We start from the raw sequence: 25,218 nt of genomic DNA on the forward strand, positions 1-25,218 counted from the left end.
AGAAGAAGAGAATGATTAATGATTAATAAACATACATGAACAGATTAATGTGAAAAAGCATGAGATTTAGCAACACAAGCTTTTATTAATGTCACAAACTTGGCCGGCACTGAGAGAGACTAGGTTAGAAGGCAAAAATCCCCATTTGGGTCATTACGTAAAGTGGGTGTGGATGAAAAATAAATTTCCCCTTCTCTTCACTCCTGAGATTTAGAAAGTACCCCAACAGCAAACTTTAAGAACCAGAAGTGTATTTAACCTTCAGCTCAGCCTCTGCTAACCTTTAAAAAAAAAAAAAAAGAACAAAAAAAAAAAGAGAATAATACTTATTTCTATTCAGTTAACCAAATAACAGCACACTGAATTACTGTTTTTATAAATTTTTCATGTTTGTATTATTAAATAAAACAAACTGAAATTCAGAACGACCTGAGGGATCCACTGCAACACTCATGTATTGTTACTTAAAAAATAAGCAATAAGGTAGAAGTTGCCCCACTAGCCTGTGGTTACTGTTGAACTTTGTGACTCTGACTCAGACAGGAGACAGGAAATGTGTAGCACACAAATGTATTCAGTTAGAAACTTTATTTAATACAAATTGGACCACAAGCCACACTTTGTTAGCTTTATTAGGCCTGTATTTTTTTTTCTTCTTCTTACAATGGATATTCTTCTTTTTAACATACTTTGAACCACATTTCTATAGAAATCAAACACAGCATACACTTAAAGTATTTCTGTTGGTCAGACACTATGAAACAACAAGCATTACCTCCAAACAGAACCAAACAAACAGTCCCACAAAAAGATCGTACACTGAAGAAGAAATAATAAAACAGAAAGGCATCAAAGACAGAAGAATGTGACTGAATGTGAATTGAATCAGTACATATACTGGATAATTTTCCACAGCAGTTGAGCAATGAGAACAAACATAATTATATACCACGTATTCCAGGATCATAGAGTATGAAGTGTGATTCTTCCACACAAGATGCTTTTACTTTCATAGAAAGAATGGAATTCATTTTGTTAATTATAAGATATATCTATTTGACTTCACCAAACTTCTTAGAGAACAAGCAAACGTATCAACGCAAAACACGCATCTTAATTATCACAAAAACATCGGTGTTACAGAATGAATGCAGAAACACTTCAGCCAAATAATGACGACTGATATCTGGATGGCGATCTGGATGTAGCGCTCATCGTCAATTGTGCTTTCTTTTTTTTTTTCTTTTTTTCCCTCCATTAAATGGTTTTGTCTGTCATGTCTCGCTCCTGCTCCTTTATGATTTTTAGCCCTCGCTAGCACATCCCATCATCTTACAGTTACACTCGTGCTGGAGGTATGATCCATGTCTGTGGAGTGGCACATCTGCCCACAATTGTTTTCCTAAAACTTAAACACATGATGCCAGAGAAGCGCTTCAAAAAGCTTCCTGTACACAGTCAAGTATTTCCTGTTTATTTTCCAAAACAAGACCCAATGGCTCTTCCTCTTTTCACCAGAGGTATAAGATCAGTCATTTCTTTGCCCCCCCAACATACATACACACACACACACACACACACACACACACACACACACACGCATGCGCACGCATGCACACACACACACACACAGAGGTTAAGAGGTGACTGTGATACTACCTGTTCAGCACCACAAAAAAACATTATTTTGTTTTTAAGTCCCACATTTTGCCTTGCAACCAACAAATAAACAAACACCTTTCAACAGTTACTTACATTGACATATTTCAGAATAGCTGATTTGTCTGTGATGTCAGAGGGTCACTCACACAACTAAGAGGTAAAACTACAAGTCTTCATCCTGCAGTAATTGCATACTCTGGTCTACTGTCTACAAAGACCTTTAGAGAAGTGCATGTGGGTGAGAGGTGTGCTGAGTTGTAAATCTGCGTCTCTTGGTGCAGCTTAGACAAAAGTGCGTTGGATAAGTCTTGGTAAAGCCACTGGGGGAACATAAGCAAAGGGTGCATGATCCTGTCACCCCAACAGCAGCAGTACTCAGTGATTAGGTATAAACACACACATACGCGCACACACGCACACACTTGCATCATCCCGCAGTCATCCCACAAGCCACGTCACAAACGGAAATCCTTCATTTTAAGCTCTTTTTTAGATCTGCTTATTTCCACTGTTCCAACTCAAGCGCTATCTTTACATTTACACACATATTGTAATACAAAATCTGCGGATTCTGAGGTTTGCTCAGGAATGTGTATGTGCATTACATGTTGAAAGCATCACTGTAAAACAAGGAATACAGGTCATGGTGAAAATGGTCTACAAGACTTACAAAAAAAAGTTCATACAAGGCCGAGCAGTTACTGTTAAGTGCATGTTAACCTGTGACCAATACAAAATACCAATTTGAAGTATTTCCACATTGCATCTGTGATAAATGACTTTTTCAGACAAGCAAAGGCATCACAATAGAAATCAATAACTTAAACATATCAATTATCATAAATAATGACTGCATTGTTAACAAAACACACTTGATTCGCCAGAGCTTGAATAACAAAATAAACATTAAAATAACAGCAAGACAATAAATCATGAAGCTGCTTCATTTTGTTGTTTTTTTTAAGTCACACCTAACTGTGCATCTTCACATACTTGTTGCCAAAAGTATGTCCCAGGTACAACCTTGAATATTAACAGTACCAAACATGCCTCCGAAAGTTGTCAGGTCTCCAGGGAAAAAGCGGCCGCCAGCACTGAGCCAATAACCACAGTCTGTCCAGAGTGTGAGGAACAAAGCTGAACACCTACGGTAGCTCTCTTGTTCTTTTCTACAGTAGGTTGCTGGAAATTGAAGAGTGTGAATGGTTCATTGTTGGTGTAGCCTGTTATTTGCCAGCCACTATCACTGTTTTACTTATTTTTTTTAGAACGTAATAAAGCCTCCAAATAAAAGCTGGAATCCCGCATCTAGGCAAACATAGCAAAATATCTCTGGTGCCCTGTGTTAATTGCTTATCCTGTTTTAATTAACAGTGTCTTTTTCGCTTTGAATATTTCATTTCACTTCCTTAGGGTGTTCAGAAAATGTGAAAATAAAAAAGTAATTCAAGAAAACTTCCTTCTGCACAGCCCAGGCTCTAGTGCAAAGGGCTACTGCCTCGTGTCGGGCTTCTGTCGCTCCCCTGATGGTAAAAGCAGATCTTCCTCTCTGCTAGAAGTTATAGAGAAAAGAGATGCATCTCCGATCTCTTTCCCTGTACAGTGATGGGGACTGAAGAGGAGTGCCTGCTGGGTCAGGATGCCTTCACAGGCATGAGGAAAGATGATAATTTAGTTGGTGATTAGTCTCTTGTCTCCCAGGGATGAGATGTTTCAGCAATTTTTCCATTAGGATTTACTGTTCTGGAGATAACTTCCACTTATCTCTCATGGGTACTTACAGTGAACCAACTTTTTTTGTGTTTATGGTCATAACCCTGTTACTGTGTCACACTCATTGTAGAGTTGTGTATGTCTGAGTACTATGGAGGGAAGTTGGGGTTCCAGTCCACGTGTTTTCCTGGAGATGCATTCAAGTGCACAGTCAAGTCACATGTATATGTATACCTGGGTATCCATATGTGCTGGATCAGAGCAGTTCATCCGGGTTGATGTCTGGTATGGGCTGTCTCCAGTAACAGAAAGAGCTGTACTCTGGCATGACAAAGGCCTCGTTCTGCTCTTTGCTCAGCAGCGGGAACACATGCTCCACCAGCTCACTAAGCCTGCCGTAGCTATGGAGGAGAAGCCGAGATCAGAGAGACAGAGTGAAAGGCAGAAAAGAAGGGATAGAGCGACAGGGAACACAAATCATAGAGTTAAATAATGAAATAAGGATGAATATTTATATATATTAATATACTGTATATATAAATTCTGAATGTGTTAGCAAACAGTTCCTACTTACACATCCATAAAACACTGCGCAACATCAGCATTCATTTGAAATTGTGTTTTTGGGCAGCTGATGAATCTGGGTCTAATATCGACCCTCCTTTTAGCTTAGTTTTCATTTCTATCAATTCCTGGGGGACATATCTGATTCTTTAGCTGCTAAATGCTCCACTATGTTCACGAGCTAGTCTCTAACCTTGTCTGTCTGCTGTTCAGGGCTGTGCAGGAAGCATATGGTCAGTTAAACAGTGAACCAAAACAGTAAAGCTGCGTTTCTAAAGCCAAAATAAAGAGCTGAAAGATGCTAAAGCGCTCCATAAAGCTGTGTAGAACTGCAGAGTTGCATGATAAATCTCTGTGGGTTCCTCACTACAACTACAACCCTTTCACATTACACAAAGTATTTTGGTTGATTGCTAACATAAAATACTGATTAGTGCAGCTTTAAGCAAATATTTCCCCTCCTTTAAAATATCCTATTCAATGGATATGTTACAGTACTAATTCATTCACATATATTTCGCACTCATAAGTTTATGTACTTACGATGACTTGTTGCCCTTGGTCTGCTCCTGGATCAGCTCTCCCTTGGGGTTAACTGTGAAGATCCTACACACAGGAACTCCTACCTCCTTATAGGCAAACACATCCTGCATGGAGACATGATGTTCAAAGAATTGATCTGTGATCCAAATGTAAACAAAATAGTAGCGACTGAAATCAAAAACACAGGACTGGTAACACTCCCAAATTTAAGCCAATGATTATATGTTTATGTTTAAAAGCAGGTTTATAACACCAACCAACTTGTATTTTCCATGTATGACAAGTTAAAAAGAAATCATTAAATCCTATATTTTTCTCATTTTCTCCTCTTACATAAAGGATAAAAAAAACTCATAGGGTCGTTAAAAGACATTTGAGATGAGAACACACTCAGTCAATTATGTAATTTGCGGAAAGTAGCATACACAATACACAATGACAAAGTGTGTTAATAACATTAACCACAGACTTCCTCCTTGTGTTCCACCTAATGCACGTAATGGTAATATTTCTAGACTGAATGTTTTGGTGGGCAAGAGCAGGACTTTGTGTGGAGGGAGGTGTATTGTGTATGAGACTGTGTGTGTGTGTGTGTGTGTGTGTGTGTGTGTGTTATTTTTTTGTTTTGTATGTTTTGGCGACCGTTAGAGGCAGACAGAGGTTTGATCGGTAACCCACTGCTTCATCTGGGTGTTGGTGTTTATGCAGCTGAAGACAGGACGCTGTGCCTGGCTTGAGCTCCCTTCCCCAGACAAAATCACATGGGACCATACTCCGCCAGTGACCTCAGCTCAGATTCAGCCCATTACTGAATTCATATGTTTGTGTCTGCTAATTGATAGCCAAAGTGTCATGCAGATCTTACAATACATCATGACTACATCGACTTCTGGAAAACACAGCTCACTGACATGTAAGAGCGAGCGCCGGAGTCTGACATCTTCAAACATCCATTAACTCACATTAGTTCTATTCCCAAAGGCGGCATAGAATGGCTGCTTGTTATGCTGGAACAGATTCTTGATGTCTGTAAGGCATTCAATCTTGAAGATCTCTGGTTTCTTCTCGATAACCTCCCTGAAGGAAACGGACAGATTGATTAGAGTGAAACATATATGCATGTGTTTACCATGGATCAAGAGTTAACTTGGCCAAATACATCTTTAGATTCTCTCAAAGATCTTTCTCTTACACAAACAGTATGTAGACATTTGATATACGGTGCAAAACATTTAAAACACATAAGTTTAATATAGCTTTTCTGGTGGAAGTCAAAATTCTAGGATAGTAGGCGTATTTTTGTTACATGTAAATGAAATTAAGTTCAGTTATACTATTGTTTCATGTGTATTTGAGTTGAGGGAGGAGCTGGGCACAGTGGGCAGTGGGCAATGAGAAAAAACCACATGACATTTAAGCCCAAAAAAGGCTACAGCTCTACCAGTATATGTGGGTGTTATGGTTGTTTAATTAATTTGACTTCAAAACATCACATCAGAATTGGTCTGGATAACTATTGCAGAGCTCCATAAGACGCAAACATTGATTCTCTGCTGAATTGTGCAAGAAATACAAAATAACTTGGAATAAGCTGCTTCGATTTTTGATGGTAAGAAATGTACACAAATGGCAGCCATCTCCTATAAATTTCCATCCACAGCTCAGCGCTACAGAGACATAAAAACATAAAATAAATCTCATTAACAGCAACAAAATGCTGAAGAAGAGTATATTTCTAGAAGCTGATGACAAAGCTAGCAACACAGTTAACACATATTTAGTTAGAAATTCATGAACTGGAGTTTTCTGTAACTTTAACAGCCTCTGCGTAGGCTTGTTGTAATGAATGAGGATATGGAGAGTGTGTAGGATTCTGAGTCAGACAAACTTGGGGATATTTAATGTGAAATACAGTTAGCAGAAAAAAAGGATTTTACTTTTATGGGAGACAAACACGGAGTGGTTTGAAAATTAAATTGCGATTTGGGGGTATGGGGGATTTGATGTATACAATGACTGCTGGTAATAAGAAGTATCTGGCTTTAAGACACAGAAACTGGTAGCCATTTACAATGTACATACCTGTGGAAGGCAGAGAAGAGGCTGCTGGGAGACAGCATGAGAGGTCCCCGGGGCAGGATGGTGCCTCCATCATTGACCCACTGCAGGTAACCTCTTGTCATGTCAGCCATGCCAATAGCCCGAGCTGAGCAGTACAAGAACTTGTAGCCATTCCTGCCAGAGGGGAGAGTGGTGGTTAATGGTTGCTCAAATACACTTTAATATCATGACCCTCATTAGCAACTACTAAGAATAGCACTTTAATTAGATCAGTGATACTGGTTGCTTTCATAATGTGCAGAAGAAATACCAATCTAATGAAAATTTTACTGTGGAAAAATTCTATTTAATTATTATTACTACTCACTGTCACTACAGGCCATTTCCTTCTATGTGTGTTAAATTTTCTATTGTCTCCATGACTAAATCAGCAAAGTCAGGTCAAGATTTAAGTGTTAACTCACAAGAGGAAGTAAAAGTGATATGGAGTTTCATGGTGTTTTTAGTTGTCTGTATAATATTTAAACTTACTGAGTCATCCACCTCAAAGCACCCCACGCAAACACTGGAAGAAAAAATCAACCGCATAGAGCTGTTTGGGAATCAAACCGAGACAGTGCTAATCACTGACCAGCCATTCATCCTTCCTCTGTGATTAATCAATGTTGTGCACTTACTCAGCTACTGAGTGGTAGAGCTTGGCAATGCCTTGGTGGGTCCAATCCTTCCCCAACTGTGGCAGGATCTGTCCAAACACATCTGACCTAAAACATTAAAACAAACATATATTAATGACGGGGATATCCCCATCTGCCACGTCCCTGACAAACAGGCTCAAAACAACCATGGCAGATGTACATCAAGAGTCAGAGAAAGCATACGCATGAAAGAAAAAAGCAGATCAGTAGTACCGGCTCTTCAAAAGAGGTCACATAAAGCACCATAACTACTTTACCATTCATCATAAATACAGAACATAATGGACTGCTCTCCACTAATGAGGATTACTGGCCCATAGGGGAAGTACTGTCTTAACCTAAGCTCATGATGGTGTGTGCTTACAGGCTGAAATGTAAATGGGCTCATTATAGCCCCCGCGCTCTTCGCCCTGATACACAAAGAAAGCCACATGTCACAGGTTGGCCTGAGGGGTCACAAAGATAATAAGCTGCGGTCAAACTGGACCTTTTTGATGTTGACCACTTATGAACCTCACAAAGAGTGAGCGTCAAAAAGGAAGCAGATATCAGTTTTGTGTCAAATGAGACGAAACTGGCCTAAAGCTAATTGAAAGGCTTTAATTAATATTTGCTCTGTGAGAGGGACTTGAACATGTTGCTCCGAAAACTGCACAAAATGTCTAAGAAGGGAAACCAAATTATCTATAAAAGGCATTCATCATAATTCTCTCTTTTTTTCTCATTTAACGCTACATGATCCAATGTTCTGTAATATTATTAGTCACTGTTCAGTGAACAGCTAGTCATCAAATAAGAAGCCTCACTTCACAGTATGGGTAATTCATAGACACGAAGAACTTATATAAATAGCATCACACCTCTACAGATGCTTGCTAATGCATGAATTTCTTCCTTAAATAATAATAAAAACTAGAAAATTCCAGGGAAATTTTGAGTGCCACGGGGGCTACTGCCGGGATGAGTACATGATTTATTTCCAGTGTTCAAAAGTCACCCTGATCATATTCTGGTTTTGAGAAGTGTCTTGATATAAAAGACTCTGATATAAAACAATGTCACATCCCTCCATCATGTATTATGTGGGAAATATCTCATATTCTGTGTTGTTTTTTTTAATAAAACAAGAGGCAACATATCTTCAAACTGGCATTTAAAGGGTTAAAATCCCGAAAACTAATAAACATTTGGTAGGTTTGAGCAGAACTGAAGTGGTTTAAGAGATGTAACACAGCCAAAATGATCAGCAAATCAAAAAAGAAAAGTGAAGAAAATGTCCAAAAAAGGACAGAGGGACCCCTGAGGGTTAATAAATCCCATGAACCACTATTTAACTTACCACTATTATGTTTTTTTCTGTGCTAAATTTAACATTACTGGGGAGGAGAGCAACGTGGCTAGAAGTGACAGCGAGAGAGGGCTAGTAGCTTCTCCTCTCCTCTGTCTCAGCGGAGACCGTCACAACTTCATTCACTCTTTTAACAAAACAAAAAAAAAGCAACGAAGGAAGCAGTAAATGGACTTACATATTTAAGACCTAACTAAATGTAATTTAAGACCTAACATGCGGCTAATGTAAAGCTAGCGGAGCTTGGAGAGTTGGTTATCTGGTTGCTAGGCGCACGCACGCATGCACACAGGTCAGGAACTGCCGTTGCCATGGCAATGTGAAAATCTGCCCAGAATTTGGCTTCTACATGGCTTCAAACAACTGCAAATTATGAGAAAACTGTTACTTCTTTTCATAAACCGAAAAGACCGTGACAGACACTGAAGCCAAAAGTTTCTACAGTCTCTATTTTATTCAGATATTCCTTAAAATGAGTGCGTAAGCTCAGTGCGAAGACAGAGAGAGATTCTTTTGAAAAAAAAAGACGATTACATTAGGTGTCAATGAGAGTGAGACAGGTATTGCTGCCAGACTCGGCACCGCCATTTAAATTTTGTGCAGACCCTGCCTGTCAAAGTTACATTTTATGAATCCCAACAACTATGTCTACATTTTCAGAAAGAATTATTTGTCTCCTTTTTACGGTTTGGCCGCGAGCTTGAGTTAAAAATAAAAATAAAGGTTATTTTTTACTGCTTCACGCACTCTAGCCAACTGACGCTTTCACTCTAACTTTGAAGAAAAAGTGATTTGCACTCCTCCTTTGAGTGCTCACAGTTTGAAAAGTTTACATGTTATGTAAAAACAGTTCCTGTCTTTTTGAGAGAGCAGAAGTTTTCCTCCGTTTTATAGTTTGAATCACATTTCTACGTGCAGGTATGAGAGAGCTGGGTGACTCAGAAAAAAGGTGCAATTTTGTCGAAAAAAGGTGGGTTTCTAAAGAAAATTCCAATGCATTTCTAATGCATTATTTATTCCCAGTTTTTTGGGAATAACTTTGGGAAAAATTGGAATTTTAACACCAAAAGTCATAGCACCCCTTGCAGGATCAAGACGCACGTTTTGATGTATATATTAGGGGTTTTCTCAAAGCTGCGGGACGAGTTACGCGCCGAAATTTGGCGGAAGAATAATAAACCCAACACAGAATATTAATAGATGCCTCGGAGCTGAGCACCCGTGGCACTAATGACATCTGACAGTCTGAGCATGCATAAGCAGCTAATGTTACACATCCTGGGGGGGGGCGGGGCGGCACATACTTGGTGATGGTGCCATCAATGTCGGAGATAATGACTTTGTCGTCCCAATTCCACAGGTAAATGGTGCCCTCGCAGCGGCATGTGCCCTGGTACTGGGTGGTGATGCTGAACGTCACATCGTTAGGTCCCTCCTTCAGTTTCAGACTTGCCTGGTGACACAAGGAGAACAGTGATCTGGAAAGTCCATTTCATTCACTAACATGTTCCAACAGTGCACTATGCTCCAGTATGAGTTGTTATTACCACAGCACAATGAACATGTACAGGTCTTTGGAGCCCCCTACAGACTTTAAGTAGAGCGAACACATGTAATTCATAGGTAGCCAGCAGAGGGAGCCCTGAACTACCAAATAAACCCTTTACAGGACAGATCTCATTGAGTACTTTACAACCCATTCTGACCATTCCGGCCAAATTTGTATTTCAAAATGAAACCATCCAATGAACTTGCAACTTCACAAACAGAGAATATAATCAAACTAGACGAATGCTTTACTTTTACAGGCCTGATGATTTTGAGGAAGGAAAACTGCCTAAAAATCTACTTACTATCTGATCAGAAGAGAGGCGTAGTGACTTCCTGTAAGTGTGTGAGCTCGGGTGGTGCTGACCATCTCCTGGCTGCAGTCTCTCTTGACAGGATGCAGCGCTCACCTCCTTGGCCTCTTCATCACTGGATGACTCTCCTGCTTTAGGCCTACAAGGAAACAGCAACAGTTATGGCTATCTATTTACTCTGACATATTACTTTAAGAACACTCTGCTATCTGAAACAAAAGTGTATTGAGACTTGACCTATCAACTTCATTTTCTCACAATATAATGTGATTATGCTGTGTTGTGATAAAACAAACACGCCAGAGTTAAGTACGTTACACATCTCACTTGACTTGACACACATCAATAAACCCTTGGTATCACTTACGGTAAGACCAGCTTCTCCTGAGACATGGAGGGTCCTTCCTCCTCCAAATGAGACTCCTCCTTGGTTTCAAGCTTTGTCTCTGACTGCAAGAATTAAGGGAAGAAAACCCAGGACAATCAACACAATTAAGAAGGTAAATCTAAAAACACAAAGACCTTTTTGTGACTTCTACTAAAAAAGAAAGTTATTTTTTATACTTCTGCTTAATTACCTGCTTGATTGTACTATCTGCTCTCTTTCGCCAGAACCACCAGCGGCCTGACTTCTTTGGCATTTTCTCTTTCACCCAGGCTTCCTCTGTAGCCTTGAATAAACAAGACAAGATATTTTAGGATGAGCTAGCTGCCAATTTGCAATGATCCACAGATACTGACTGTACAATACACAGAAGATGTAAAAATTAAACCTCAATTACCTTTGGTAAATTTTTCTGAAATGCTTGTAGACTTAGAATCAAGGGTGCAGCTAATGTCCAGTTATAATATCTGGGAAGACAGAAATTAGAACTAAATATTGACCATGCATTTACATCTCTCTTGTACACCTCACTTTTGAAATTAAAATCCTCACTTACCTATTTCCTATCTTTACTACCAGGTTGGGGTTATCTATAATTGCTGGATTTTCAGCAAATTCATGATAGGTGATGATATGCTCCATGAATCTCTCTGTAAACACAGAACAGAGAGGGACATTAATTAAAGACAGCAGATGAAAAAAATTAGTGGTGCTGAGCCATAAGATCTTTCTTAAAGCCACAAGGTCAGGAAAAGGTCAGGAAACCTTTTCTTCCGCCAGCCACAGCAACTCAGGGCTTCTCAGAAAAACACTTCTAAAGAGTGTTTCTATTTCTAATTTATTGGCACAAAGGGAGATCAGACAGAAGGACAGAGTGGTTGAGAAAGTTGGGATTCAGTCCTAGTAAAATGTCCATGTCCTTAAAAAGAAATGTGGGCACAAGCATTGTTACTGTTAAACATACCAAGCTGATTTTTTGTATAGAAAAGAGCCTCCACCCACAGTGCCAGGACGCCTTCTTATGTGGCTAATACAGTACGGAAACTTTATTAGCAAGTTAAAAAGTTGCATAACAAATTTAACTGTATGTCTCTACTGGCTGAGGTTAACGTTCCATCTTGCATAAAAGTGCACTTTGCATTTTTTATGAGTGTCATTCTGGTATACCTTTGGATATTTCAGCATTTTCTGTGAGGCCTCCACACAGAGAAAGGGTGACGTCAGGGAGGTCACTGGCCGAGTCAGAAAGACACTCTGTCCCACTGTCAGCTGCAGCACTCCCCACCGACTGAGGAGACTGTGAGCCAGAGCGCATCTCTGAGTCCATCCAGTGCTTGGTGGCTGCCTCAGACTCACTGGAGCAACAGAAGAGAACAATATGTCATGATACTTGTCTTTCAGAGGAACATTTTTTCCTATGTATGTTCAGTTTTAAAATAGATAATTGAGCTGTGTGTTTCTAATTAAAACGGGTCAGGAAGTAAAATTAATTAGGCACTAATTTCATAAGCTAACCTCTTGGGAAAATATCGTGCAGCAACATCAGGTTCAAGTACATTCAGGTCATCTAGGTAGATATCCTCAGGACCCTGATGCTGACTCCTCTTTGGGACACCTGCATCAAACAACAATTATTTACCATTTAATGAGCTTTCATAATATGTGATAACAAAAGGTTGGCTAAGAGAGTGAAAGAAAAGAAACTTGCCTTTCTTCTTAGAGGGTGAATCGCTCTGTTGGCTGTTGGAAGGGGTGGAGGTTGCCACATTGGGTGGCAGGACATCCAGGGGCTCTGTGGGGGTTACAGGACTCACGGGGGTTACAGTGCTAACAGATGCAAGAGGAGTCACCGGTGTTACAGTGGTCATAAGAGTGCGTGGCTCGGGCTTGACAATAGTACACATTGAGGAGGCACCACCTCCCTTTTCGATCTCCGTCTCGTTCTCCATGGCCTCAGAGCTGAGGATGACGCGGAAGTGGGTGCTCTCTGATGGGGTGATGGTCACTGTTTTCAGTGGTTCTGGCTTCTCTTTTTTGGTGATCTGAATCACGGATATGAGAAAAAAAACGTTAATATCGAGGTGAGCGCACTAACAACTATGTTCTTATGAATTTTAGTGACAGGTACTTACCCTGGTTGTTTCTGGAAACTCTCCCCAGGTCCACTGCATGTGGGACTCAGCTCTGAGCAGACTCTCTGAAGGCCTGACCACCAGTTCAGAGTCACTTTTTGGGGAAAAGGCCTGAGACAAACCGTGACTGAAGGGATAGTGAACAAATGCAAACAATCAATAAAACAGAGTCCATTTACATGCCACACCTTTGCTGATGGCTGTGAGTTCATGTTAATACATACCTGTCATTTGCCGGCCAGTCCCCATCAGACATTGAATAACCATCAAGGTTGTGTCGGGCTGCAGGTAATTTTGGGTCAATGTCCCGCATTGTAGTCACTGAAGGTGACCTAAACCCGGGTTGCAAAAGACACATAATAATTTACTCATCTCTCAACGGATCTTGGCTACAGTTACAGGCACTGACCCTGAACTTACCTAGAGACATGTGCTGCAGCCTCCTCGTCAGAGCTCAGCTCCATCTCAAAGATCTCTTCATTTTGCCCAGTGCTGGACATAGCAGCAGTCGTAGCAGCAGGTGCGTTAGCAGCAATAGCATTACCAGTAGTGACTGGCATGGGCGGAGTCAGCTCTTCTCTTCGGGGGTCTCCTTTGTGCTTCTTCCTCCGTCTCTTCTTCTTTTTCGTAGTCACGGTGCTGGGAGCAGGAGGCTCAGGGGGATCCTCTGGGTCAGCTGGGTCATCCTCCAGACCTTTTGGTGCCCTGTGCTCCACCTCTGAGATCCAGAAAATGTGACTTTCAGTGGGGATTGGGGAGGTGGCCAGATGGGCAGGGACAATCTGCTGAAGGATCAAGTGAGAGTGCAGGAACGTGAGGCTTAGGAGGTGTTTAAGCAGTGCAAACCAAAGCAGAATTACTCATCCCTAGAATCGGCATAGTGACTCAAGTCTATTAGAACAGGGTGGTGTCAGTGCTTAGCTGTCAAAAAGAGTTGGGAAAGCTTGAGCAACAGGTCAGCAGTCAAAAGTAGAAGCTGCAAAACAGTGGAGTCATTATTTCCTCATTGCCCTACACTTGTTGCTGAAGAATGCTGTAGCCATTAAGATTGTTGTTGGCGTATGGTGTAGTGTGTACAGAAGTGAGGCCAAATCTGTTTTGAACATATGGGCATTGCATTTTCTTCACTGCATTATCTTCAAATTTCCTTGGATAATTATCATATCAGACAATGATGATACTGACTGGATGCAAGCAATATAATAAATCCAACGCATCAAAAACCTGGAAATATGTTGTTGTTGATGTATGATTGAATAATAATTCAATAGCTCCCTTAACTTTAGCTACTATGCTTCACAATGTACAAAACAAAAAACCTGAATAAAAGTTTGTGTTATTAACCTACAACAGTATTGTTATATCCACTGTGTTTCAAAACGGTCGGCTTCAATCATCTGTGTAGTTAGCGAGATGCTTACATTCTGCTGCTCGGATTCCTGGACAAAAAAGGCCTCTCCGTTGTCACCAAGCTTCATGTGCAGGTCAACAGGCTCTCCATTCACTTCGATGTCAATCTGGAAGAATTTGGCAGAAAGTAAAGCTGATAGCTCTGGACCAATGTGAGAAATGACAAGCTAATGGGGAAATCAAAAATAGGACACTGAAAATGATGTTTACTAGATTTCTAAACAGCATGAATGTATCCATCTCAGAGTCTGATTTAGCATTTTTAATTGATTGAAAAACAAATTGCATCTTGTTTTGTAACACATCCAACATTTTGTCAGGTCACACGGAAGACCTGTGGCTACTTAGAGCATCTTTCTCTCAAGGCTTTACAGAGCCTTATAAATGTATTCGTCCTCAGGGCTTGCATTTTGTGGAGCCTGCCAATAGAACAGGGCCATTCATGTTTGCAAGGCAAGCCCCCAGTGGACCTGAGGCCATTCAGAAACTTGACACCACAAAAGCAAAAACCAGGTCACGTCTGGAAGAGACTACAAAGGAGACAGACTTTGACTCACAAGTGTTCTGCCCAGTCTGACAAACCTGAAACCAAATCATCAATATTAATTCTCTACCAATGGCCACCACTCTAATCTCAGCAGCCTCAAGATTTAATTTCACCCCCTCAGGGTTGCTAAGGGGAATTTATGTGAGATGAGTGAAGGCTGGGGATATCAATACCCAATTAATAATGAGACAGAATAAATGAGGGTCCTCTTCAGCCTTTCACAGTCAGCGACAGGTTACATTCACTGCAGTGGCTGAATTGTGGCTTTGTCAACATGATGCTGGATTACTAGAAGGCAATGAGTGCCTGTTGAAATTAAAGAGGACCTATTATGGCCATTTTAAGTGTTAATCATGGTGTCGACTAAACCAGATTTACATGCTTTAATGTTCTGAAAAGACATTAGTTTTCTTCTTCTATAAATTTTGTACTGTACTCTCCTCACGCTCCTGTCTGAAATGCTCTGTTAGAGCTCAGGGCTCTTAAGGCCCCCCTCCTCCCTCTGGAGCTGGAGCCCACTGTGCTCTGATTGGTCAGTTTGCCAGCAACTACCATGGCAACGACACGTTCTGCACGTCTTGTGGAAACAAACTTCAGATGACAATATTCATAACTTGGAATATAGATATATATATATATATATATATAAAAGAAACCCTTTTGGTTGTTTTTATGTGTGGACACCTTTGGACTAAAGGAATATAAATAACGGAGGAACAGACAGACAACCACAGGTAGGGAGTCTCCACTGCTTCACCTTCAGCTGGTTTACGATGCCGGTAAATCTGAATGAATTTAACATTCGTGGGCATAGTTAGTGAAAACGCAGCGGTTAAACTGTGGATCATTTATCTGAGCTAATGAGGTAGCCTACAGCAACGTTTAAGCATTATATCTTTGCTATGCTGCTTCCTACTAACATGATCAGGTCGCGATCCGGGCGAGGTAAAGCGGTTGATGATGCGTGATCCTAACTGTGCGTGGTTTCTGAAGCAGTCCTCCTTGATGTGCGGACTCACATTATAATGTTTGGAGCAGTGGAGAACCGCGGAAAAATAAATCAGATTTCAGAAGGAAATTAAGAACACTGTCTTTTCAGCATGGCTACAAAACTAATGAAAACTCTTCAACATAAGTAGTTATGCGCTGGGCTTTGTTTGGGCGCGGGCCAAGTTTGCAGGTGGGCAGCACCAAGAGAAGTATTGACATCAATAGGACAAGGAACTAATGTCTGGACCCCCAACAAGGCGTTTCATACAAAGGAGAAAATTGGGTTTTTACCCTGACAGAGTTACTCCCTTTGATGTAAACTTTGATCCTTGTGACTCTGGAGACCATTTACATGAACAAAAACCTATATAACCCACTATAAGTAAGGAAAAGCTAAGAAAAGAATAAAAGGTCCCCTTTAAGGCATAATATTGGGCTATTTCCATCCGACAGCGCCGGCCAAGGTGACTTCTAAAGCTCATATATAGTTCCAAAAAGAAGAACAGAAAACAGAGGAAAAGAAGAAGTATTTATGGGAAGCTGAGATTAGTTTTTATCCCCAATGTTTTTAGAATCTAACAGTACTTTGAAAACATTTCTGGTTGCTAACCAAAGAGACTGCTGTACACACCATCCACAGCCAAACTTTAATTAGTATTTGGCTGGTGACTACAGTCCAATTCCAACTCTGAATTTTTTTAAGTATATGCATGTCAGGAACAAATATCACAGCATTTGTTTGGTCCAGTAATTTCTAAAAAAAAATATATATATACATATATCTAGCAGCAGCCCTCTGGGATCTGATAAGTGATCTCAGGGACACATGCATAACTGTTTGTTACACAACAGCCCTTGTTGAGGCCTCTTTCTTCATGTCTCCTCCCCCTCCCACACATTCAAGTTGTAGAGCTGTTGCCATAGAAACCACTCATTCATTCCTCCCCACCAAATCTATCAGCATTCTGGGTAGGTGGTGAGACAGTGTCAATCCCCCGCAAATCATCATCCACTCTGGTTCACAAGCAAAAAAATAAGCTTTCCTCAAGTCAGAGCACGAGAGCACGGCATCATAGTTCTTCTAAGAATAGAAGTTGTGGACAAGTTCACAATTATAGGGATAGGGATCATACATTCAATTACGATCTTTCTAATGTTATACATTAATAATTAATAACTGAATACAAAGGAATATCTGATTATGTATATGTTGAAATAATGTAAATTTCACTCACAAAAAAGGTTGTATTAACAGATGCCAGTGTAGTTCTCCATTACAATCCCACAAGTAGATGTTACATTTTAAAAACCAAAACATTTAGCTTTACATCTACTTACACTTCTATTGAAAAGGCTTCATTTGCTCTCATTACCCATCAATTAACCCAAGGGAAAGGTGCTACAAAAATACTGTTTTCTCAAGTGAGGAGTGAGTGCTAAAAATAGCACCATTGTTCCTCGACCATGATTAACTGGATCTTATTTCCAGGCAGAACATATAGTAACAAGTACTATCACAGGGTGTTGAAAGGAAGCCCAGATCATCCCATGTGTGTTCTGCAAACAAAGACCCAGCAAAAGCCCATATATTTTTTTAATTGAAAATGAAATGCAAAAATTACCACTGCCACTAAAGCCCTATCCTCCATTGATGCTATTAATTCTGGCTGGTGCAAAACCTGACTGGCTAACGGGGCAGGTTTTGTTAAGTGAGACACACAGATGACCCACGGATGTTTTTGTTATTACTAATTTGTAAGAACTCAAACTTGAAGTTAAGCCTAACTTCTTCAAAGTGAAACAAAGCCTCCATAACCTTGATTAAATTTTTATATGGCCTTACCCCCCCATACATGTCAGGGCACCAATCTCCTCATACCAGCAGGCATGACAGTAGTGCTATCACCTTTTTTACTACATTACACTACCAGACTGCAAAAGTGCAGCATTATTCTGACAGTCTGTTTACAGTTTGTGATTGTTTTTTTTCAATATTCATCTATTATCCACATTCTAATTTCATTGAGAGGAAGGCCAATGTGACCACCTATTTGGGGAGATGTCAATCAAGTATATTTTGGGCACAAATTCATACACGGACACACCTGTTTGCCTGATTAGATTAGAACTAGGCAAATAGTTGAAAACACCTGTGACGATGGATCACTGATATGTTTGACCTTCAAGTGAGGCGTTACACTTCAGTAAACTAAAACATAGTTGTCTAGTCACTTTTTTTAAAACCCTAAAGTAATCTGACTTAGTTTGGACACAATCTTATGCAGAAGCCACATTTTTGGATAAATGTTTTGGTTGTCCTCAACACAGATTATACTGTATATGAATTCAAAATATATGAATTAAATGTACCCTGTGAAGAATAGGGCCTAATTTTTCAAAGAAATAACCCATGTTCTATATGGACTGCACTGTGTAGTTTTCTCTCAGATGTACAGAAAATGTATTTCTGTAGATTCAAAAGCTCAAAAGCTGATTGATACAGAGTTCAGCAGTTTGTCATCACATGACTTAAACATGTCTGGGAAAAGAGGAAAATTAAAGAAATAAAACTTACAATTTTCTCTTTGGAGCGAAGCACACCCAGCTTGCCAAAGCGCACATGAAATGGTGAGCACTGGTAGGTGCCATCTCTCTGGCGGACAACCACAACATCGATGCAGCCCGATAATGTGGCCTGATTAATGCCCTTGTACAGTTCTTTGACGGTCACCAGCACCTGACCTGCCAGCTGGCCCACGTAGTTCATGGTGTCCGCCTGGAGGGGGAAAAGAACAAAATATTAACAGAGTTGAGGGAAGACTGGCACACTGTTGAGAGCAAGAGTCCAGAAGAGGAGACAGTTTTGGCCCTCACAAGTTGTAGAGTTTGAGTTTTCCTCTTTGACTTCACTATAGTTCTTTCGGCCTGTTTTCTCTCCTAACTCTCTCCAGTCCATCCATTGTTGTCTTTTCTTTTAAGTATCTTCTTCCGGACAGTCTGGCTGCCTCATTTGTCTTTTACTTTCATCCCTCAGCTCCCTCACTGCCTGTTTGCCTGCCCTGTGGTGTCTGTCATCTCCCGACCTGCATACAGGCTGCCAGTGGCACTCTGGTTACCCTGTCACTGGCCGCTGTCCCACATGAGCAACATCAGAGAGGGGGGCTGACAGCTGGGCTGAAACAATGAGAGGAGACAACCTCACACATAGTTCCCACCACCCTGCTGCCATGAAGGCAGCTGACTTCCTGTTTACATTCATAACCCTCTGCTAAGTACATCAAATACAACAGTACTGTGGCTATAATTATTTGGACTTGGATTAACTCTGCACATTTTCCTCAAAGCCCTTTTTTGTCACTTGGGACTAGCAGTTTGTGAGATAGTAAATTCTTTTACAAGCAATCTGTCGAAGCTGCTAAATCAGAGAGAAAATTACACACAGGCCAAAGCTAATCATACATACTCATGCAAGCTCTCCAGCCTTCATGTGGCCTCTTTGCCGAATTCACTGAACTGGATAATTTGCAGTCATTTGCGCACTGTGACACAGAGCGAGTGCAACTATTAACTCTGCAAACATGATTTTGGTTTGCTTGGGTCAGGGTCTAGTTTAGTGGGGCTTGTAAACACACTCCCCTGCTGACTTCACTGGGTTTATGTAACCTGAAATGCTCCTATCTCACACTGACCTTTTGTTCAGAGTCTTGCCATGAGAGCAGTGAGGTGGGTGCAGGGGGGGGTAGGATCGAGAATAGGGGCATTTGTGTAAGGGTGGCATCATGGAATACAGGAAAACACTGTCATGATATTTCCCCCCAAAGAACAGGTTTATGAAAAGATAGTAATAAAATAATCATAATTGCAGGTAACTCTGAATAATTCTCACCCTTTAACCACACAAACACAGGCAAACATGGAAGTCCAACAGCAATCACAGTAAACTGATTGTTCAAAGGGTTGTATTGGGCTTTAGATGATTTCATATGACGCTTTCTGTCAACAACAGGGAGCTATCAATTCTTTCTAAGAACTCCCACCACATTGGTACACAAGGAGGAATGAAAAATACAGTTATGCCTAACAGAACACGCAACTTCTGCCTTCCTGCTACCAACATATATTGTGACAACCCGGGTTGTGACACCCCTGCTACAACCCACCTGAGGGTTTGATTAAACTACAGGAAAATTACCAGTTTGCAGAGTTTATACATTTTACTGCCATTTTGTATGGCAGAAGGAATTTCCAAACTTATAGAAATTTTTGTGAAAAGCTGCAGTCTATATATATGTATAGACATAATATATATAATAAAACATGAATGAAATCACTGACACGTTTTTAGGCTAATTAAGTTTATAAACAAATAACTTAACAAAGGTTAAACTAGTTCCATACAAGACAAAAGATGCTGCCAGAGCAATCAAAGACTATCCACGGGAGAACATTTCTTTTGAAAAAGGGCACCCCACAAAGTGACTTTGATGAGCAAGGGTGATATTTGTATTTATCTGCACAATCTGTCACAGATTTCTTTCAAAAACAGATTATGAGATATGCTGTTGAACGCAGTGAGTGCGCACAAAGTGACTCAATAACCAACCAAGTGGATGAAAACTGTAATACATAGATTAAGCTTTCTAACTCAGAGGGGCCAGTGAATACAAACAACAACAACAACAACAACAAAAAGCAACACAACATAGCTGCAAAACTATTTCACTGTACCACTGTCAGGGGCAAAATGTACCCATGTGGCATGATGTTGGTCAATTGTATGTATGTTTTTATCTCTATATTCTGTATTCCTGGAAATTGAAAACGGTTTTATGTAAATGACGCACTGCATAAATGTGGAGCGTTACGAAATTAAGTTTCACTTTTATTTTGACACCACAGAGTAACATACTGGAGGTGCAATAAGTGCTACATTCCTGTCTGCTGGTCTGACACAATGCTCACACCAAGTGCAGAGATGCATGAAGAAGTCGGTAATTACAAGGCTCTAAACATCTCTAAAAGAGCTTTATTTGATAGTAAATATTCTATATTAAAAACAAAAGGCACCCTTACGCAGGAGCTGTCTGGAACGGCGCCAGTAGGCAGTTATCTTTAACACAGTCACATGTGACAAACAAGCTCTACCTGCTGCTAACCATTGTTTTGTTTTTTATCTTCTTTCAATGTCAGCTCTGCAGTAAAAGCACACACAAGCAGCTAAAATGCCAGACTCAAAACTACTATTTAACAGGAGATTTTTGAGATAAGAGGTGATTTGCAGATCAGACAGGTGACGGCCCAGCCTGAATATATTTGACCATCTCAAATACAAATGCTAGTGTATTAGTGTATAAGTTATTCTTTAAAAAAAAAAAAAAGTCTTGAATGTAGCCCTAAAATTGACATCATCCTTCTGATTCACTGTGGTCAGGTATCAAGCCACTAAGCTTATAATAATCACCCAATCAGCCTAGCGACTTGGCAAACAAAACAAAACAAATAAGAGTGTAGTGGGCCTTCCAGCTCAAGTTGTGACTGACTAAGAGACCTGTCATTGTGACTCACCAGGGACCAAGACGACCTCAGGGACGAGGCCTCATCCTGTTCACTGTTATCTGTTGAGTCCTCTGTGTTGCTTCCCAGGAGCTCACTGTCCCCCCAAGATCTTGGTCTCTTCATCACTGTTAGTGGAGTACCAGCTCTTACTTCATCCAACTCCATTGGGACCAGTGTTTTCCCTTCTCACACCATGATCAAAATGATTTGCTGCCATCCTGAATCCAATCTCAAATATGGCCCACCTAATCACCTTGGAATAACCCTCCCAGGGGTAAATACCAATACGCCGCTATCTCACACGAGGGTTGATTATGCAACACTGTCATAAACTTTGTCATCCTTTTTCTGAGCTATTCCTTGCAGGACATGCACTTCTGCTCATACAGTCAGCTGACAGGACACAAAGGGTTCAGCCAATGGGATGGCCTCTTTAAGGTGGCCGTATATGGCTGATAAGGGACAGCTATGCAGTGTTTTTCTCCTGATAAGAGTACACGCTCAGGGAAAAGACCAAGCAGTACTCTGCAGCATGACGTTCTTGCACAGTCAGTCACATGTTTGGTACAATCGCTGTTGTGTGTGCTTGTCATTGTGCATGAGTAATCAGGAGGGGGCATTGATCGGCTGCAGAAGTTAACCAATGGGATTTTCAGTGCAGAGGACCTCAACATGTTGGTCGTTTATTGCTTATTACCCTTGAACTTTTTGACATCCTGGACATGTGATTGCAAAGATAAACAGGTGAAAGTCCTGTAAATACTAAAGGGATAATCGCTTCAGGGATTAGCCTCCATTAAATTTCACTACAGCTTGCTTAAATTAGCTCAAGTGCTAATTTAATCATATCTGCACTCAATATGGATAGAGTGGGCACACTCATGTAATTGTAGTCCAAGCAATGATGAATTCCATCATCTTTTTCTCTTCAGGGGGTTCTCTGTGGTCTGACTTTGAGCATCCTCCTGCCTAGTCTAACTCCTAAGTGAATGCCTCAGAAAACATAATGCATGAGGCTCCTCCAAAAAAGCTTCATCCCTACGTTCCCATCTGCTAGGCCTTTTGTAAATACCACCAAAGAAAACACACAGGCCCACTGAGATGAGGGCTGATGGTTCATCGTCCCCCTGTGTTAGGGTCTGTTCTTTGTTGCAAGAGCCATGCATAAGTAGGCAAACACTTTCCTTTCAGAAGTGAATTGAGTGAAAAAAAATAGCAAGTGACTTTGACTGAGTCACCAAGCAGTAACTGAACACACTAAGCTAGAATGAAAACATAAAGTCCTCGCCTTTAATAACTACCTACATGTACCATTAAAAATTACAAGAGTAGGCATGTGTATGATCCTAAATACTCTAAATACATAATTACGGTCTACATCTGGAACTATCCCATTCGCTCTGACTGGGTGACAAAAGAGTCGACTCCTGTGACTGAGCTGGCCAACCAGACCATACAAGGTTCATGTTACACTCTTTCAAGTAGTAGGTTACCAACCTGCACTGAAATGAGCCTACTTATGACAACCACAACCCCAGACAAACAGTCTGGGGTTGGATTTCATTTTTACACATTCTGCAGTGCAAGACAAAAAAAAAAACACTGCTTTTCATAGCAATGTTGAAATCAATTCAACAATTCAATTCCTTGTTTTCAGCCTTGTGCCTAAAAATCCCTGGCTGCTGTGAATTTGGTGATACAAAAAGTGGAAATGGTGAACTAATTCGGCCATGTAGGACTGACGCTACACTCAATCAGAAGCAATAAGCACTATGAAGTGTTTGTTTCTTTTGATTAAGTAACAGTACAACAAATCCATTATTTACTCACACTTCCTCAGCTTCAGTATCTGTAGAAAAGGGAAATTTAGACACGTTTTTGACATTGGGTTAAGTGAAATCTTCCTCACTGAGATTTAATTCAGACTCACTGTGTAAAAATAAGTAAAACCAATGCCAGGGCAGTGAGCCTGCAACTTGAACAGTACACAGGTGCCAGGTTATTAGGTACGCCTAGTTAATGCATGCATTGCAACATCCTTGCAATAAATCCTACTTTCATAAAGATAATATTGTTCAGTCTTTATTGAAACTATTTTAGAGATGTGTGGATGTAACTTTATGGTAATTTTAGGGGCTGTAATTTTAGGGGTGTTATACTTGTAGTCTGCATTAGAGCTGCAACGGTTACTTATTTTATCTATGAACAATCATTTTTAATAATCAATTAATAATTTTGGTCATTTTTCTGTTTACTGATTCTGCTTTCATATATACCAGGATTTGACACTTTTCTTGATCATTTATGGCAGTAGTCTGAACATTTTGGGGTTGTGAACTATTGGTTAGATAAAACAAGCCATTGAAGATGAGTACCTTTGGCTCTGGAAAATTCCTATGGTTATTTTTCACTTTTCACACATATATGTAATCAAGAAAATAACAAGCTAAATAGTCGATATTGAAAACTGTTAGTTGCAGCCCTTATCTGCATGACACAGTCCAGTGTAACACCTTGACAAATTACAGCCTCTAAAAAGACCATTATTTTAATGTCTGTAAAACTGTTTCAACAAGAACATTTATGACAGGATTTATTGCTAGACGTCTGTGTTTAGCGAAGAAACCAAACAAACTGGCAACTTGTGTATGAGTTTCACTGCATTGCTCAGTGAGATGTCATAATGTCGCTGGTTCAAACTATTTGGGTTTTGTGAGGTTACTTCCTATAACAGGGAAGAGAAAAAGAAAATGTATCAGTATCAGTGCGTGGCTATCTCACATAACACTTTTACATAATATACCTGAAAAAGTTTTTATCCTATTCTACTGGTAAATTACTGAGGTTCTACTTATTGTTTTCAAAGAAACCACCCACAGGCAGGTGGTGAGGTGGCAGCACTGCGTACAAGCCAAGAGAGAGTTCAGTAACTAATTAAAAACCGTGGATTACCATAAAATACAAGCTATCTAGCATCAAGCATATTGCTCAAATGTAACGTTAGCCTTAGCTATTCTAGCTAAATATGCTAATTTCAGAGATTAAAGCTGCCAAATCGCTTGATTGAAAAGTCACCAGTCCACAGTGCTCTAACGTTTCATGAAGGGAAATTGCGGAAATAAACGAACAGAAACAAAAAACAATCAATTTATGTACTGTTAGTTAATGCTTGACAATTCCGTAGATTAAAGCTGTAAACATGCGGAACAGAAACCACTAGACATGAAAATAAATGAATGGAGTCGGGGCTCAGCTAGCCGTTAGTTAACCTCAGCTAGCTTCAATGTTATCGTTGGGTTTATGTTACCGTTAATACTAAACGGTGAAACGGTAACGAGCTAGAGTCTCTGCTAACGCTGAGTCGCCGGTTTCAATGAAATGTGGATACGTTCATTTGCTATGTGATGAATGAATGTCCAGACCAGTCACTATATGTCTGATTGAAATTAATCCATCGTAGCTAAAATATGTTAGCCTGCTTACAGGCTAGCTAACATTAGCTGACGGCAGAATCAGAAAAAAACGCACTATCACAGGCAGCTGCTTTGAAATGGGCTGACACCAACCTAATGCTAAGCATTTACCTTTCGGTTACTTCAGCGGGGTGCTGCCGGCGAAGGACGCTGCGGTGTCTTTCAGTGAGTCCCCATATTTTTGCCTGAGAAACTCCTCAGAAGCCTCCTGACGTGTCCGTGTCTGGACCACCGTGGCTGACTGGTGCGGCTGGAAACAGCGAGCTGAAGTTGA

General features: G+C 40.4%; 1 protein-coding gene across 4 annotated transcripts; it reads right to left on the reverse strand.

The window, feature by feature from the left end:
• Positions 1-573: 573 nt before the first annotated feature.
• lpin2 (lipin 2) lies at positions 574-25,218 on the reverse strand. Of its 4 annotated transcripts, none has more exons than XM_056390636.1 (20): positions 25,056-25,218; positions 18,491-18,691; positions 14,390-14,485; positions 13,389-13,753; positions 13,193-13,300; positions 12,969-13,095; positions 12,545-12,878; positions 12,352-12,451; positions 12,004-12,191; positions 11,393-11,486; positions 11,234-11,303; positions 11,030-11,122; positions 10,819-10,901; positions 10,443-10,590; positions 9,894-10,042; positions 7,221-7,307; positions 6,565-6,717; positions 5,445-5,559; positions 4,483-4,586; positions 574-3,776 (listed from the first exon to the last, which is right to left on the reverse strand). In XM_056390636.1, exons 2-20 carry the CDS (start codon positions 18,680-18,682, stop codon positions 3,632-3,634), a joined length of 2,751 nt encoding a protein of 916 aa, XP_056246611.1. In that variant the 5' UTR covers positions 18,683-18,691; positions 25,056-25,218; the 3' UTR covers positions 574-3,631. The 4 variants fall into 4 exon arrangements, with proteins under 4 accessions (XP_056246611.1, XP_056246610.1, XP_056246608.1 ...); XM_056390635.1 differs by lacking the exon at positions 25,056-25,218 and adding an exon at positions 21,481-21,786 and having other exon boundaries at positions 13,389-13,750; XM_056390633.1 differs by lacking the exon at positions 25,056-25,218 and adding an exon at positions 21,481-21,785.

This window comes from Seriola aureovittata, chromosome 12 (genome assembly GCF_021018895.1).
Source record: "Seriola aureovittata isolate HTS-2021-v1 ecotype China chromosome 12, ASM2101889v1, whole genome shotgun sequence".
Taxonomy (NCBI): domain Eukaryota; kingdom Metazoa; phylum Chordata; class Actinopteri; order Carangiformes; family Carangidae; genus Seriola; species Seriola aureovittata.